At 38.9% G+C, this 17,429-nt stretch overlaps 2 protein-coding genes across 4 annotated transcripts; one reads left to right on the top strand and one right to left on the bottom strand.

Moving 5' to 3' along the window:
• The first annotated feature begins 881 nt into the window (after positions 1–881).
• On the top strand, positions 882–11,123 carry si:dkey-19b23.10 (uncharacterized). Of its 3 annotated transcripts, none has more exons than XM_056750394.1 (12): positions 882–1,109; positions 6,713–7,598; positions 7,719–7,834; positions 7,970–8,116; positions 8,204–8,427; positions 8,917–9,055; positions 9,176–9,279; positions 9,738–9,798; positions 9,869–9,957; positions 10,039–10,173; positions 10,268–10,368; positions 10,490–11,123. In XM_056750394.1, exons 2-6 carry the CDS (start codon positions 7,073–7,075, stop codon positions 9,026–9,028), a joined length of 1,125 nt encoding a protein of 374 aa, XP_056606372.1. In that variant the 5' UTR covers positions 882–1,109; positions 6,713–7,072; the 3' UTR covers positions 9,029–9,055; positions 9,176–9,279; positions 9,738–9,798; positions 9,869–9,957; positions 10,039–10,173; positions 10,268–10,368; positions 10,490–11,123. The 3 variants fall into 3 exon arrangements, with proteins under 3 accessions (XP_056606372.1, XP_056606390.1, XP_056606380.1); XM_056750412.1 differs by lacking the exon at positions 882–1,109 and adding an exon at positions 5,735–5,903; XM_056750402.1 differs by lacking the exon at positions 882–1,109 and adding an exon at positions 6,180–6,381.
• Positions 11,105–16,075, bottom strand: zpax4 (zona pellucida protein AX 4). Its single transcript, XM_056742733.1, has 19 exons — positions 15,368–16,075; positions 15,226–15,302; positions 15,026–15,115; positions 14,816–14,943; positions 14,539–14,679; positions 14,383–14,457; positions 13,884–14,054; positions 13,704–13,800; positions 13,372–13,595; positions 13,142–13,295; positions 12,859–13,064; positions 12,646–12,763; positions 12,374–12,579; positions 12,183–12,300; positions 11,820–11,989; positions 11,640–11,737; positions 11,464–11,573; positions 11,184–11,376; positions 11,105–11,111 (listed from the first exon to the last, which is right to left on the bottom strand). Exons 1-19 carry the CDS (start codon positions 15,388–15,390, stop codon positions 11,105–11,107), a joined length of 2,406 nt encoding a protein of 801 aa, XP_056598711.1. The 5' UTR covers positions 15,391–16,075.
• Between the last annotated feature and the right edge of the window lie 1,354 nt (positions 16,076–17,429).

Below are 17,429 nucleotides of genomic sequence, written 5' to 3'. Positions count from 1 at the left end.
CTCTACCTTGAATTAAACTGGGCATCTTTTGTCAACCATTTGTTTTGCACAACCTTGACTAAAAAACAAAAAAATCAACAGTTTCTCCTTTAGTTGTTCAAATTGTCTGCCTGTACAGCAAAATCAGCAGTGTTAAAAAAGGTAACATTTACTCTCATAGTGAACATGAGTGCCTGTTTTTGTAGTTCCAGTTTTATTATACTTTATTAGCATTAACATCATATAATAAATAAACAAACAATATGGAATACATAAATAAAAAATGATAAAAAATGTATATCCGTGGTTTTCAACCAGAAAGCAGTTCTAGGGTGTCACATGTTTTCTTATTAAAATAATCTGACAGAATAAAAGCAACAATGACCCTTTAATTAGTTGTGACCTAAAATAAATAGGTTTAGAACATGTAAAAATACATCAAATTTCTAGCGCTACTAGAAGCGTACCATAAGCTCTCCACAGTTTTGAATAATGAGAGGCCTTGGAGTCAAAAAAATTGAAAACCACTGTTCTTCAATTTAAACATTCAGCCTTCAAATGTGGTATAAAACAGCTACAATATTTGACAAATGTACATTCATTATTTTTTTAACCAAAGCAATTCATAAAAACAAAAAATGTTATACGTTTGTGTTACCTGGTCATTAAACCTGTGACCTTGGTGTTTCTAGCACCATGCTAAGATTTGGGCTACAGTCCCACCTTCAGGGCAAATTGGAAAAAGAGATAGTTAAAACATAAGTAGGGGCAAGGACAGGCGCTTTGTCAAACTGAGAGCTGCTTCTGAGGTCTAAGTCGGAGCAATATAGTTTTTTTTTCTCTCCTATTCTCACTCTCTATAGTGTGTATGATGTTTTTTCTCACTCGTTTCCAGGATCACAATGACGAAGTCTTCAAAAGATCAGAGGAACCAAGAGATCACTGCCGTACCGAAAGCCAACCATTACCAACGCCTCCGCAAAGAGTTTCTCTATGTCTTTCTCTTCGTTTCTGGCTCACCCTAACAGTGCATCCCTCCTTCATCTACTTACTCGTGCATAGAGGCATATGCATACAGTCTAGCTCATAAACTTCAACTGCCCCTTGGCCCTTGTCTTAAACACTGAGAGGTAAGTGAGATCTTATTCTGATTATGAAGAACAAACAGTAAGGTTAGCTAGTGATAGCAAAAAGCGACAAGACTTTGCAAGTGTTTCAGTGTAAACAAACGTTTAATGAGACATCTCATCTTTTTCAAATGATGCTAGCACAATTCGTTTGAGAATTTAAGTAGCAAATTTTAAATTGCAACCAGATCTATAGCAGACATACAGCGAAAATGTTTCCGCTCTTTAATTTTAGCTAAGAAATGTTTTGTAAATACACAAGCTCAATAGTTCATTGACGCAGAGGCCTAGTTTTGGATTATGACTGGCTGGCGTAGAGGATATATGAGAATTTCAATGCAGATTGACTGATATATCTGTTTGACAGTAGTGCTTCACATCTTTATTATTGGGATTCTGACATTAATTTTACTCTCTACTAGTCAAAGCTGATTCGGGATTCATTTCATTGGTTATTGACATTTTTAATGTTAATGGCTTTGGTAATAGTTAGTGTGTCATACTATATTACTACAGTAAATGCATTATTTACTGTTGATATGCAAACTTGCAAGTATATTTATATATATGCAAACTCTTTACGGTGTCAATCTCAAACGATTCGAAATGTATTGACTGCACAGCCACACCTGCAAGAAAAAGATGGTTTAAAAAGCAGGTTCTGTGTTGTATTATTACAAAATCACTATATGCAAGTATCATTTATTTTATCACTATTTCAACACTCTGTTTTAGGGAAATTGTTTCCTCGGATTACCGTATGTTGGTGTGTCTCAGATTATTGGTTTGATATTCCTGAAGCACTTGTGTGCATCAATGCAAGAAAACATTAACACACAGCGATCAAAAAAGATGGCAAAGATGACTATATTAGAAACCGATATGCTTAATGACACACTATATGTTGTGCAATTCTTACATTTTTTGAATACGATTTTAAGTTTGTGCATATTTTTACAAATATTATAAGTACATCCACATTTATCTGGCAGACAATGTTATCAAAAGCGACTTCGCATTTAAGCTATATATATTTTATCAGTTTTTGCTGTCCCTGGAATTGAATCCACAACATAGTCGTTGCAAGCACCAGATTGTAATTTGTGATTGTATTTGATTATTGCTTAGTTAGGTTATTAAAAAAAGATATACAAGTTATTATTTCTAAATTTGCATTTGGCTGCAATGCGCACAGATTTCTCACTGTCCAGATGAATAGACTACTTATCCATTAAAAATACCTCTAAAGATAGATTCATTTCTAATCAAGAGTTTGTGAATATTTTGTAAAGGTGTTGACATCATCAATCGCTGATTTCCTGTACGCTGGGACTGGAGCCAAATTTAGCATTAATCTGCAATTAATATGCAAATATGCATGCAACACTGCATAAGCAGTGCATATATTTTGACATTTTTTATTCAGCTACTGAAAAGTATTTTAACAAGGAAGTAAAACAAAACAAATAAAAAAGTATATTTTAATATCTATTATATAATAAAAGCGACATTCACATTTTATGGCGGCATAAAAAAGGCTTAGTTCAATAAAGCTATGATTCTGAATCAGTGGACATATTTTTGCTTTTTGCCTGCTGCATTAATTTGAGAAGCAGATGAAAGAATGTTTTATTTATGAAGCAATTTTTAAGGTACAAAGTCTTAATTCGTTCATGGTTATGATCAAAAACAGCTGCAGCTAAAGTACTTCTTTATTATATGGATCAGACTGAAAAGGTTTGTTAAAATATATGGCATTTTACTGCACTTGGCAGATGCTTTTATCCAAAGCAGCTTGCACTTAGAGTGCGCATTTTGTGAGTGTACGAACATACACAGTAGTGACCAAAAGTGATGTCCAGCATTGCAGAGCTGACATTTTCGTTTGATATTTAATTAAAACACTTTACTGTTGTTGTGTAAAAGCAAGCTTAAAGCTTAATTAAGCAAAGCATCATTTAGTAGGGTAAGCAAAAATTAGTGTGCAACACAAAGTGCGTCATTGTTTGGTGCTTTAATCTATTTGAGCAGGCGGATATCCTTTTCGACCACTTATGCAGATTGCAAATTAACATCTTCATTTATTTTATTTTATTTTAAAACGTTATCATAAATTTTAAAACTTTATGACACGGAATCAGTACAATATATTGTGTTACAGTAAATAGTCATAAGCGGGTATGTACAAATGTACAAAACTATAAATGTACTTTTTTAGAATTCACATACATCATATTTAGCTGCTGAATATATACAATGTTACATATTTTTAAGGCCTGAACCTCGATGCATTAATTGCTTTTTGACAAAATCTAAGGAAGCTTTCAAAAATGTGGCGTGAATTACAACTTTTAGCACTGACAAAGACAAGCCATAAAATAACATTGCATTTTTAATACATCCTTGAAAATACATCTGTAAATATATCTCCACCATGATTGTTACGGCCGCTAACTATGTTAATACAACTTAGAAAGCTCTTCCAGGAAATCTCAAGAGGGCGTTGAAAATCCTTTAACCTTTTTCAGGATTATCAGAATTATACCAAATCTAATCCGATACATTATACAAAAATGCAAATGCATTGAATTATACAATGTATAAAAACAATGTACATGCAAATACTGAATTTTAAGCCTATCAAACTGTATATTTTAATGAGCCTTTACTTTATATTACATTTCTTGATGATTTACATGTTTTACACATCATAGGGATGGAATAAAATTTAATGTGTTACAATATGCCACATTTCAAAAATTAAAACCCTAAACTAATAGCATTTTTTATTTGAATGCACTCTCCTAAACTGATGAGGTCAAATATAGATCTGAGCAGAGAGGGGTGGCCATCTGGCATATCTGTACCAAGTCATTTATGGTAAGGTGCTCCTGGAGATAACAAATGTTGACACATGAGGTAAGGAAATTTAGAATTAAAAAATTTGGTGAAAAATGACCTCTAACATTAGGATAGACCGGCTGCCATATTTCAGTTTACATCAGTCAAGGGCAAACTAATGGATGAGATGATTCTAAAATAATTATTGATTCTCTTATGAAAAGCTACCATTCATTTCGAGTTGACTAACTCGTATTTAAAAAAAAAAACGTTTGTTTATTTACGTGACCTAAAAGGTAATGTATTGGTTTTACGATAAGTTTAGCTCGCCCTTTTCTTAATTTCTTTGATTTGTTCAGAACATTCATCTAGGACTGAAGCTTTTTGCACTCATGCAGCTCTGAAGGTTGTTTGAAAGATAAGATAAACATTTGATAGACTGATAGACAAGTTGAGGGAAAAAGTCCAGACTGCTCTGCTGTTTTTCCCCCTCCTCTGTTCAATTTATACGTATCTGAAAAAAACTAGAAAACAACCTCCACACGTCACACAATAATATCCTATAGTTTTTATTGTCTTTTCACCGGTTTCCTCTATTTACCAATATTATCTAAAGATATTGTGTAAGTACATTTTATATTATGTGGCATTTATCTGAGGGTAAGTGATTCATCAAACATGTTTTTTCAGAGTGTTAAAAAATGTGCCCGCTTTTTGTATTTCAGCATCAAACCATCTACAGATTATAGAAAACGTAAAAGCCGTTGAGTAGGCCAGCAAGAGTGAAAAATCTGCATTTCTCTGGTCCAGGAATTTGTCTGCTTGTACCGTATTGTCTTACACCTTTATTCTTTCGCCCACATTATGCTTATAGTGAGGTTTGTGTAGATGACTTCTGCAGGTACATTCATACTGTACTTACCACTGAATTACCATCACCCTTGTCAGCCAACACATCAGTCAAACCTACAACCTGTGTGGGGGACATCCTGATTGAAAGCTTAATAGTTGTGAACAAGATACAATGCATAGACTCAACGTGGGTGGATCTGTAGTATTGACCTGCCAGTCAAAAGGTTACATTTTTATTTTATTTACAAAAAATTATCATCATCTGGAGAAAGAATTAAAGAAAGAAAGAAAAAGAAGAAAGAGAAAGACAAAAAATGGAGGGAAACACTGTGTGGGTGGAAAAAGGGGTGAGGTGAGGAGACAATATACGGGTAGAAGCTGCGGTATGGAAACAATTTTTATATTGTGGGTATAAGAGGGATATACATGCAACAAGAAAAAGAGAGAGAGAGAGAGAGAAAGAGAGAGAGAGAGAGAGTGGAGGCGGGGTGTACGGAGGTTTCCCTTGTCCACTTCCTGCTCTGCCTTTGTTTCATGGTCAACTTCCTGTCACATGACCGAGCAACCACAGATTCTCGTAGCTATAAACACACACAGTTTGTCTTTTCACTCCAACAAACGCATGCGCAGATACATTCCTGGGTAAATGCTAAAAAAAATGTTTTAGTTATAGAGGGATAGATTTAATGTGCCATTGTGATGAGACATTTCAAACATAAAAATGCATAAATACAAGAAAGTGCACAAACGTTTTCTCACTCTGACCAACACACACATGACAGGAAGCTGTGCTTCTCACTCAGGTCGTATACATGTACACCCACGCCTTACCTGCCAGTTTGACAACTCTTACGTTCTTTACACTCAAGTCACAACCACAACAGATGCTAATCTCAAGATAACACTCTGATCCGCAAGCACAATAGGTCTCATAACCTACCAACATCTTTGAAGACAACACTCTTCAGTCCTGTACCTTTTTTTCATTTGCACAAAAAGTTCAAACTAGAGCGAAGCTGGATACAGTCCCTTTTCTGCAATGCTCAGTTCTTCTGTCTGACAACCATGAATGAAAAAGAACAGAACAGGGATATATGGGAAATTGTGAGTATACAACATACTGCTGATAATGTAGGACAACATTAAAAATAGACTGAGAAGAAAAGGATGGGAGGAGAGAACGAGGGAGATAGATATAGAAAGAAAGAGAGCGGGAGACAGAAAGAGAGGGAGATCCGTGACTGCTTCCTCAGGATGTGGTTTTCGGTTCAAGGTTTGAGGGGAGGGGGTGACTCTATGACAAACCGAAGAGTTACCTTTTGATCGGTAACACCTGCAAAAGAAATATGTGTATATGTGTGAGAACACGTTTTTACGTTCATGTTAAATGCGTTTGTGTGCGCACAAGCGAGAAAGAAGCAGAGGGTCTCCGCTTTCTCTTGTGGCACTATTTTAATTTAGTTGGCTGGAGTCGTAGGTAGAACACTGCACACAACTTTCATAGACAGGCGATGTGAACAGATCCTACAAAATCTGAACAGCTGATTATGGACAGACAAAGAAAACGGTTAGAGGAACACTCGTGAGTATGAACGCAACAACAAAAAGAATGTCGGATCAGACTTCGTCAAATGATGATAGAGATACAAAAACTGTCAAGTAAAATGGTGGAACGAACAAAGGTTGCGATGTCGTTTGATGGTGTATTGTAGATGTTTTTTTTCTATTTCTTTTGCGCTTTGTGTTGACGAACAGCTTTGTCTTTAAAATCAGTTGTTACAAAGAGAGACAAGAAAAAGCATAAGGCTAGAGGAAATCACATTCAACCGTCTTGTTTATATGTGTGGTTGGTTTTAACGTTTGTGCAGCTAAAAAGTTTGAATGTCTCTTTGTCTTTGTGTATCTTACCACAGTCTTCAGATTCTCTGACTGTCCTGTTACTCCTGCAGTGCCTGTGAAGAGTTCTTCAGCTATTTGTATATACGCACCCAAACGGACCACATGGTTGATCATACAACGTCCGAGGCCGAGTCTCTCTCTTTCCCTCATATGTTTGGACCCCCGACAGAAGGTCAAAGGTCAACTCATGAACTTTACCAGCATGAATTAGTGAATAGCCTGACCCAGTTTGAGGTCTCCAACCATCTCCCATTTGAGGCCAGTGACGGCACAGGCAGCACGATGAATGGAACAGATCAATCAGGCAATGCATCTTACTGGGGCAATATGTCTCCAGTTTCATATATGGCACTGAACCGGACAAGGCCCCTGGAATGTATGACACTGTCTGGAATTCTCACTGTCACCAACAGGGAGCGACAGAGAGTTATGACACAATGGGGCCTCAACGACAGAAACTGGATTCTTTCTCTGAGGCTTTCTGCAGCCGTAGCACCTCCCAAATACAGGATGGAGGAGAGCATAATGGCTTCAACACTCCATCCAACAACTCTACGCCACCTTCAAATGTTATGTCCTTCCCTTTGGTTCTTAGTCCACCTCCAACGCCCCTCCCTCCTCCCTCATTTTCACCTCCTAAGCGACCAGGACACTGCGTACCTGGGCAGATTCTGAGCCAGTCGCAGATGCAAACACAGACAGATGGGTCACTGCAATTCTTCCCTCTATCCTCCCCCTCCACCAGCAGGTTCAATCATCCCAGTTGGCTCCAGCTACCATCTGAAGACACAGAGGGTGTGGACCAAATACAGCCCCTCTCACAAGATTCAAATCCCTCCCTGGTTTATTCAGAACATGCAGGACCCCATCTGAAACAACTGTCTCAGCAGAAAAGTACAGGTATGCACAGCCTTATGATCTTAAGCCATTTAATAATTTTTCACCTAAATACTTTGTACTTGTTTGCAAATCTTTAATTGCTCAGGAATGACTATTCAGCAATCAATTTTCTTGCTTTAGACTGTTTACTGTCCTTCAACCCTGCACTGGCCCAACATCTCCATCCACAGTCCTGTGTCCAGCTCCAGTTGGGCCACGAGCCTCTGACTTCTGAGGATCACATGTCATGGTCTCAGGTCTGTGAAGTACATATTCACAATAAAAAAAAAATGTTATCAATGGTTTAAGTGTGCTCAAGCATATTTTATTTAATTGTATATGGGCATATTAGGATGTCTATGATTGCTGCTCACCCACTCTTATCTTGACAGATGGGGCAATCATCTTCCTCTGGACCTTCTCAACAGCTCAGTCTCCAAGTCCAGGGATCAGGGTTAGGAGAGGGGTTAAGAATCAGCTGTGGACCAAACTTCAGCTCTGGGTTCTCGGACAAACCTCTGTGGACCTCCAACACACAGGCATGAGACCATATAAAACATTTTAAGAGTAGCTGTGCTTTCTCACCTATAGTGCAACGTCATTATTGTTTTTACTCCCTCGTGTAGAACGTCCCCATTGCTGTGTACACCGGAGTCCCCTTCAGCAGTGTGATCCAGCTGGGTAGGGAGCTCATGGAGACCTGGGAGGGAACTGTGTCCCACTATACGCCTCCCCCAATGCTGAATCCCACTCGCAGTGGAACAGGACTCTTCTATAACCTGCTGCCCCCCTTTGCTGTGGAAAACAGAGCACTGTGGAATGATGAAAGGAAAGACAATGACTCAAACAGGTAACAATAAAACCTAACAGAGATCAGATCACCAGTCTTTTTGTGTACTGTAATTATTGGACTTCTGGTTTAAGTCAGGTATGCAAATCCTGTCTTGATATTCCAACTAATAAAACTCTTTGATTACAATCCCATGAACTCTAGCTCCCTCTACAGTTTGTAGTGTGAAATGTGTCTTAGTGTTAGACGTTGTTCTTTTACCTACCAAACTGAGCCTGACTTAAGCTAAAATTTTGACATCACATTGACATTTTTGCCTATGTTTCATGTCCTTCCTGTTTATTTGTCTGTTTCCTCTGTGTTAAAATGGTTTGTGCAAATCAGCTTTGCATCGATGCACAATCTAAAAGGTCATATGGAAGGAAACTGACGAAAATAATGAATGATGAAATTAATGAATAGAATTGCTTTATAGTTTAGAAGATTGAGTAAAATTATTTCATATTCACATTTTATAATTGAGTTTAATCTTTATCATTCATATCCCAGGTCCATAAATATAGGTCCAGATTTCCAAGCTGAGCTGCCTGATCTTTTAGAAGAAATATTGCAGAGGAACCAGTCACGGAGGAACTGTTGTGGAAACCTTGGGCAGAATTAGAGCAGAGTGACAATGTTTTACAGCATGGTAAGCAATATACTAAAATAATCTTATCAGTCAGAACAGCAAAACCCATATAATTAATTTGCTGGATGCTGTTCTTGCAAATTAATTGAGTTTGATTTCAAACTCCCCACTGTGTCTTAGTGGAGAATCTTTTAGACCTGAGCGCTTCTAGTGTTCTACCAGGAGGTGGTGCCAATTTGGAACTTGCTCTGCATAGCCTGTCTCGCTGCCAAGGAAACATTCTTGTAAGTACAATATTCATCCCGAGTCAGTGTTTATGGGTTATTCCACCAAATGGGTCCAATTTACTTGTAAATCTTTCAAATTAAACTTTTTGTTTTACTTAATATTTTTTTCAACACTGCTGACACAGTGTCTACAGCAGACGCAACAACAGAAAGAGAAATACATGTTGGGTAAACAGGACCAAGTAAAAACCTGCAGATATTTAGATAAAATGTCTTTTATCTTAAATATGTCAAACCAAAATGGATGGAAAAAGGATCGGATTATGTTTTGTGTTTGTTGCCACATCAAGTATAAAACAGAATAAATGTGTTCCTGTAGCTCACCTGGTAGAGCAATGAGTGACAAAGGTCACAAGTCTAGTACAAAGGTAAACATGTATACAGGTAAAATAATATGCATCGAAGCTATAATGCAAATTGATTAGGATCATTTCATTTCTCATCTTCACAAACAGGAAGCACTAGAGATGCTACTATTCTCCAACTCCGCTCCATCAGAAGACTACCACTACTCTGGTAAATACTTGGATGTCAACCTTTACACAGAGTCCTTAATAAAAACTTACATTTAACTTTTCTCATGCAGGCACTAATACCTGGACTAAAAGTGAACAAAAACTATTCCATAAAGCATTTACAATTTATGGAAAAGATTTCTCCTTTATTCAGAAAATGGTAATAGCTCAACTATTAAATGTAAACGACAACATTTATAAGATGATTACAGTATTTACATTTAACATCTCATTTTGTCAGGTACAAACAAAGACCGTGTCTCAGTGTGTAGAATTTTACTACAACTCAAAGAGACTTTTAGAAAAGCAAAGAAAACCGATGGAAAGAGAAAAAGGATATCCAGGAGAGGAAACCAACACAGTCACTGTTTGTCAGGTAACGCTGTAAAAAGCTATCAGTGCAGGGATAAGTCCGCATAATTATGACCAATCTGATAAACAAGAAATTGAAGAGTCTTTGTCATTTACAGGTTCCTTCAGTCCAGAAGATGCTAGTTAACCAAACAAGTATTGAGACATTGATTCACACCCCACCACTTCCCACAAGCTTTCCTTGTAAACAGTGTGGAAAGTACGAACGACTGTCTTTACCTTCTCTTGTGTCCTTATGCTACCATTAAAATATGTCTATAGTGTTGACGATGAGAATTTTGAAAGTGGCATGTAGTCTTGACCTTTCACACTCTTTTCAGAATGTTCTACAAAATCAAAAGCAGAAACGCACACATGAAAATCCATCGGCAGCAGCAAGAGGACTGGAGAGAAAAACTCCAGATACACCCAACTCAGCACCACGGCCTTAACCTAACCAGGGCATTGCCTCATCCAAACCAGCAACTCCTAACCCAGACCCACCATCAGAACCACATTTTAACCCAAAGCCTAATTCAGAATCTGGTCCAGTCACAAACCCAGCTGGCATTACTCCAGAGCACAAAGACAGAGTTCATGCCCAAGCAGCAGTACCAATTATATGGCTCCCACCCAAAATCCACAGATTGTGCTCAAAGTACGTCTCTCACCACTTCACACTGGACATCAGACATGGGTCTCCCTGGACAGCCTAAAGACAGGTGGCCAGTTCTGTAAGTGACTGTATAAAGGGGCTCCATTTTAGTAGAAAGGAGTCATTCTATAGTATTCGGGTTTTTTTCTTAAATCATTGTCATGTATCACAAATTTACAATTTAACAAAGTGTGCTTGAGGGTTTACGTCAATTCATTGGGAGGCAGAATAACCACATGACAAGACAATGCTTAAGAAATAACAGGTTTATTAAATATTTCAAATGTATAAAAATTATCCATTAGGTCCTGAAACAGAAAAGACAAGTGTTACATGGTTTAGAAAGCTGAAACCATTAAAAAAAAATTAAAAAAGTTTACCTAGTTTTGCGGAATTCATATGCATTCACAGGAGAGCTCCACTTCACCACACGCACATGATCAGCGGGTATGGCCTGCACGGTTTTTTTCCTTCCGTGTTGGTCCCTTTCTTCAGCAACTAGGTTTTCTCTTTGAATCAAGGGCTTTTTTTGTTTTTGAAGTGACACGGGATTAAGCATTTGGGGAATAACTGCTGAAAAAAGACCAAAAAATAAAACAATGCATGAATGATACATCTATTAAAACTCACTACTCAAATAACCAACTAAAGTTAACAAACCAGTCACAGGATCCTTGGATTGACCAATTCCAAGGGTCTCCGCTTTGAACTTCTGGTCCACAAACAGGCTTTCAGTGCCATGCACTGGGTAAATGCATCTCACAGTCATCCTGATTACGTAAAAAGCGAAGTAAGATCACTTAAGCAATATCATAATGATACGGTGGTCTAAATACCTGTATGCAGCATCTCTGGTTATGACTGGCTTGCTGTCAGTAGAATATAACATGTGAAATATTATCTCATTTTCATACGTCACATACTGCTGATCAATCTAAAGGGGAAAAGAACCTATTGAATGAGAGCGTCATAAACCCAATACAGAAGTGTATGGCAAAGTGGCAGTTGAGCTCCACCTGAACTCTAGTTCCACAGGTGTTAAGCCCAAAAGAAAACAGAACTCTTTGGTCATCAAACTCCGAGGGTCTGCAGCTGGTGTCCAATAGTGTGGTCCGGCCAGGGTCAATAGAAGGGACCGCTTGAGTGATATCAGTAACCACAGTCAGAACACCCTCAGTGGAGCACACTGCAAAAGGAGAGATGTGAGAAACTCTAAAATGATTTTTTTAACTAAATCACAATCTACATGAGGGGTTTAAGATTAAGCACCACATGAGCCAAGGCCCACTCACTCACATAAAACTGTCATTGTGCTCTAGTAATCAAATCTATTAGAGTATGTAAAGTTAAAAGATGTCCAAGAAAAACGATCTTTGTACCCATGAGTTCAGTGGTTTGGAAAAGGCAGCGTTGTGCCGAGGACTGCTCAATTGACAGAGTTTTAGCATTTCTGGTTAGAACTTCAAATGAGCCGTAGAAGTGTTGCAGATTAATCTCCTACAAAGAGGAAAATGTTATCATTAAACAGTCTCCATGCTAGTCAAAAACACTCAGTTGGTAGTAACAAGACCTCATAGATGTATCCAATTGTAGACAGGGGGACATCCAGAATGAGGGTGTTGCTGTTATTGTTCATAATGTAACCCCGCTCCGACGCCAGCTGCTCAGTCAGAGGATAGCGCCCAATGGCAAAGTCCCACAAGTAGTCATACTCCCGATGGTCCCTCTGGAAGCTTATGCCATAGTCAGCACACACGGTGTCAAATACTGGAGGCACTGTTAGAGAATTTTATTAAAATTTGACAGCAAATATGGTCAAGACAGTATTTCGAAAAATCTTACAGATGTCACGGAATAAAGCCATCACAGAAGAAAGGTGGTAATAAGCCTCCCCCTGAGGCATGATATTTAAAGTCCAGTTAACTTCCAGTATGTACTGAAAGAGTCCCTCAGCAACGTACTAGAAGAGACGAGACAAGTAATTACCAAGTTTATCACTTGAAAATACGTAGGTTTAAAGTCACACTACTTGGGTAACAGAAAAGTGATACACACCAGTTTTTTCACTACAGCATTATCAAACGGAACTTTCAGGATGTAAGCAAATGTATTTTCCTGTGGGATTCTGGTAATCAAGTAACCCATCTGCACCGCAGTCAAGACCGAAAGCTCCTGCCCATTTAAAGTCACGGAAACTAGTTCGACATCAAAAGGGATATTCCCCAGAAAGACAGTGAAGACTCTTTCATCAGGTGTCGTTTCTAAGAGAGAAAGTCCACACCATACATTCAAAGTCAGTCATAACAGCCCTTTAAAAAGCCATAAACACAAAACTTACGGTTGACTGAAAAGGGGGGATGAGCAATTGGTGGAGTAGCCATTTGTCGGACCACATTTTGCCTGGTCCTCACACCACTGTGGTCCACAAACACTTGCTCATATGTCAGCTGTACTGTATATAACTCATTATATACATTGTCCATCAAAAAGCTCTGTGGGTGAAGGTATTTAAAATGTTTTACAAAATCTTAATACAGGTTGCATGCATAAATTAATGGATTGCCGTACCTTTCGGACCCCTCCCTCTGCAGCGAAGGGGATACTGCTGTCTACAGTCTCCTCATTTACAGTCACGGCATAGCCTCTGTCTTTAGCTGCCTGTTCGTTAATGACCTGGCCATCAACCCCTATGCTTATGTACTCGCTCATCATATCTGAGGGGCCAATGAGCAGTGGTGTCATCACTGCAGGGGTCCTCCAGTGAAGTCGGTTGCCATCAAAAGACCCCTTATCTGACATGAAATGAAAATTATGCCATAGTAAGAGTGGCCCAAACACAGAACATGAAAAGGCAAAGCCCAGAGTAGCATGTCAGTGTCACTGGATTCCAGCAAACACACCCATTGAGCAGGCAGCAACCAGGTCCACAATGACCACAGTCCAGCCCTGTCTGAAAAATACTGTGGCATGTATCACTTCAACTGCAACCCCACTGACCTGAAACAAGTTGAAATGCATGATCCGTTATATACAGTAAAGGACCTTGAGAAATACAAAGGTAACCAGAAACAGCTCCTCACCATTCTGATGGAAGCATGAGGTTGTCCAAATGATGAACGGAAGACAATCCGGCCTGGTGTGAGCATTATAAAGTATCCCTGGTTAGCAACATCTTCAGTCGACATGACTTCAGGCTGTTGGCCCTCTGCTTGTAGCATAACCTGCAAGGACTCCACAGCAGACTGTTGAGCCTTCAAACGATGCAAAAAAATAAACTAATCCTACACTATATTAATGAAAGTGACCCATTTGTCAGATATGGTGACCCATACCCAAAATGTGACCTCTGCATTTAACCCATCCAGTGAGTAGTGAACACAAATACAACCGGAGCTGTGGGCAGCGAACACTGCAGCGCCCGGAGAGCAAGTGGGGGTGAGGTGCCTTGCTAAAGGGGACCTCAGTCAGTACCCACTGGTCACGAGAATCGAACCAGCAATCCTCTGGTCACGATTCAGACTCTCTAACCATTAGGCCACAATCAACATCCAAGAGTCAAATAAGCCTACATAAACATACCACAGAGAAAGCTGCAGGAAAGTCACTTCTAACAGCACCAGGATTAGGGCAGGGAATACCACTTTCAACAGATACCTGGGATGAGGCACAAAAATAAACCAACACAATACATAAAGCTAATGGACTAACATGTACACAATGTGGAAAACCCCTCACCTCCATATAGTTCTCCTCACAAGTTACTTCTCTTGGATGAAAAGGTGGAATGGAACAAGTCTTTGAAACATTGAGAAATGATTCTTTGCCCCTCTGCTCTTCAATTATCACTCTAAACTTGAAGGTGAAAACCTCATCATTCTGCAATGAAGTAACCAACATGGTCAACCGACTGAATCTTGCCACGTTTAGACAGTCAAGTCAGAGTTTACAAGTTACACCCGAACTGAAAGAATAGAGTTTCACATGCATCATTTGGATTTTCTGGTAGGCCTACCTGATTTTCAGCGTGACAGGAGAAGTATGAGGCTCTCAGCACCGCACGGCCAAGCAGAGGCTGAACAGAGCAAGTGTAACCGCATTGGGCCCCATAGTACTCAGTGACAGGATACAAACCTCCGCCATCTAAAAACAAACTCAGCTTTAAAACACTGCAATTATGAATTCAGACGCACACAGAAGAAAATATCCCCAAATTAAAACCCACCAACTGCCTCAAAACGAGGTTCGTTGCCAGAGGGTGGGAGATCTATGGAGATAAACAGGTGGTGATCTCGGCACTCAACTATAACAGGAACTAGGTGAAAGAGAAAGAGAACAGTTTGATGCAAACCATTTTAGTTTTAGACGGAGAAACATTGTGACATGAAGTAACCAACATAATCAGCTCAGTGTTAAATGTCTCACTCTGTTTGGAGTACTGCTGCAGTGAGCTTTTAGGGTCCCATAAGGCACAGGTTACTGCACACAGGAGAAGTAGGCCTCTGTAAAAGAAAGGAGCAATGGAACAGCATGCTAGATATCTTAAAAATTAGAAACAAACATTTACCCTGAAATAAAGCCAATAGCCATCGCCACTGATTAACTGAAGGGTCTGTAACGTGGTAGTCAGAAGCACTACCAAAACACTACACCAACACAAGAGATCCTGGTCTTGGCAGTTGAGACTTTTAAGAGAAACCTGACTTAGTTTTAATAATGTAGCGTTAAGCGACTTGTTAGGGTTTGTGTTTGTTTGATTGGCCACTTAAAGAGCTGGTATTGAGCATAAATTAGCTAATTAACTTATTAGCTGGAGTCATTGGTTGGATTGTTAGCACTTCTTGATTGCTTGTAAAGCTCTGCCCACTATCAAAGCTAGGCTTTGTGAAATGCCTATTACAGATGGTTTTACTCTATTGGAGTGGTTCTCAACTGGCCCGTGAGATCCATTTTCCTGCCGAGTTTAGCCCGAAGGCATCGAACGCTGATATAAAACACCTGAACAAGCTAATCGGCGTCTTTAGAATAGACGCGTTCAACTTAATGCGGCGCTGCGCAATTCTATCAGCGTATGACAGAGGTGGACAGAACCGAAGTAAATTTACCTGAGGACTGTACCTAAGTACACGTACCTTACTTGAGTATTCTTTTTTCTGAGTACTTCTACTTTAACTTCACTACATTTCAAAAATAAATATCATACTTTTTACTCCACTAAATTTATAAAATGTCAAATAATAGAAAATGGTTTCTATGCAGCGGGTTTTCCTGTGTGCGCAATTTATCTTGCTTGCGATCTGCCAGGACCTTTTACCGTTGCCAAATATTTCGCAGTTTTCCGGCAAGCTTTGAATGACCATTTGTTAGATTTTTTTAAGCAAATCTGGCAACTCTCTGGGAAGGGATCTTCCCCGCTAAACTAATGCAGCGTCGGCGCTTCTATACTGTTGACAGCGCTCTAAAAAGCCTTTAAATTAATGGTAGCCTACTAGTGGTGATTTGAAATGACAACAGTAAGCAGTTTAATCTGCTCATTTCTTTGAAAAAAACCTCGTGGATGTATTTTATTTATTTTCCTTAATCCCTGTGAATTGTTTATATGCAATGATACATTAAAAAACAAGTTTTACAACAAATAATTCACTCTCCGCTAATAAAAGCCTAACCCTGTTAAGGCAACGATTGAGCCTGTGTAATGACGGTTTATCCACAAGGTGGAAGCAGAGGTTCATAGAGGATGTGACAGGAGACGATAGGGCTCGTGTCATTATGATTTTTTCTAGTTTCTCAAAACCTGGAAAAAAGTTGCGAATCTTGTCATAATTACACGAGATATGGGTTTCCTCGCTGCACTGCTCAATGCTTTAATTACATTTGCATTTAGTCATTTACCAGACGCTTTTATCCAAAGCGACTTACAGAGAGTTAGGGAGCAACAAGCGATATGTCATACAGGAGCCATAATTAGGTGCCAATACAAAGTTACTGGTTTCAACTAAAGCTAGACCACAACCTGTTGAGAGAAAGGGTTAGTTTTTTTAATGTTGTGAGAGTTAAGAGAGAGTTAATTAGAGAGTTAAAAGAAACTTTTTTTTATAATAATTTCCAAATAATAAAGACAAAATAACAAGGACCAAACCCAAGAACACACAATAATAAAAAGGAGGATGATCATATTTTGCACCTTTGATGCTTAACATCAATGCATATAGCCTCATCAGAGAGGAACCTTTATCTATGTTTGAAAACAGTGGCGGTGTTTCACCAAAACCTAAAGGCTATGTCAAATATTCCTCTGGCTATACAACAACGACATTCCAAAGTGAAGAAACCATATCTAAACCAAACGTGTACAAGAATCCACGAAACTGAATGAATGCAGGAACATGCACAAACACTTACAGATAACAAACTCTACCGTCTAAAATTTGCGTTTTTAAGATTTCTGCAGCAAAAAGGCCAGCTCCAACAAAATCTTTTCTGAACCATTCAAGCTGTTGGTGAGTGAGTGTCATTTTTACACTGTGAAACATACACGCTTCAGATGCCCATGCATGCCAAAATGTACGCAGTTTAAAATATTTTGATTATCTTTAATGAGCATCAATATGCACACTTTGTTTCCACTG

Source organism: Triplophysa dalaica, chromosome 1 (genome assembly GCF_015846415.1).
Source record: "Triplophysa dalaica isolate WHDGS20190420 chromosome 1, ASM1584641v1, whole genome shotgun sequence".
In the NCBI taxonomy this organism is placed as follows: domain Eukaryota; kingdom Metazoa; phylum Chordata; class Actinopteri; order Cypriniformes; family Nemacheilidae; genus Triplophysa; species Triplophysa dalaica.
The sequence above is the reverse complement of the archived record's forward strand: the minus strand, read 5'-3'. Positions and strand labels throughout refer to the sequence as shown.

What these genes read in the sequence shown, in the direction of transcription:
- zpax4 (XM_056742733.1), bottom strand. Translation starts at nt 15,390, where the DNA reads ATGGCTATTGGCTTTATTTCAGG. An exon ending in GCAGCAGTACTCCAAACAGA is followed by an intron (nt 15,116 to 15,225) that starts GTGAGACATTTA and finishes TCTTTCACCTAG; the next exon opens with TTCCTGTTATAGTTGAGTGC. An exon ending in GTGAGGAGAACTATATGGAG is followed by an intron (nt 14,458 to 14,538) that starts GTGAGGGGTTTT and finishes GCCTCATCCCAG; the next exon opens with GTATCTGTTGAAAGTGGTAT.
- si:dkey-19b23.10 (XM_056750394.1), top strand. Translation starts at nt 7,073, where the DNA reads ATGTATGACACTGTCTGGAATTCTCACTGTCACCAACAGGGAGCGACA. An exon ending in ATCACATGTCATGGTCTCAG is followed by an intron (nt 7,835 to 7,969) that starts GTCTGTGAAGTA and finishes TTATCTTGACAG; the next exon opens with ATGGGGCAATCATCTTCCTC. An exon ending in TGTGGACCTCCAACACACAG is followed by an intron (nt 8,117 to 8,203) that starts GCATGAGACCAT and finishes TCCCTCGTGTAG; the next exon opens with AACGTCCCCATTGCTGTGTA.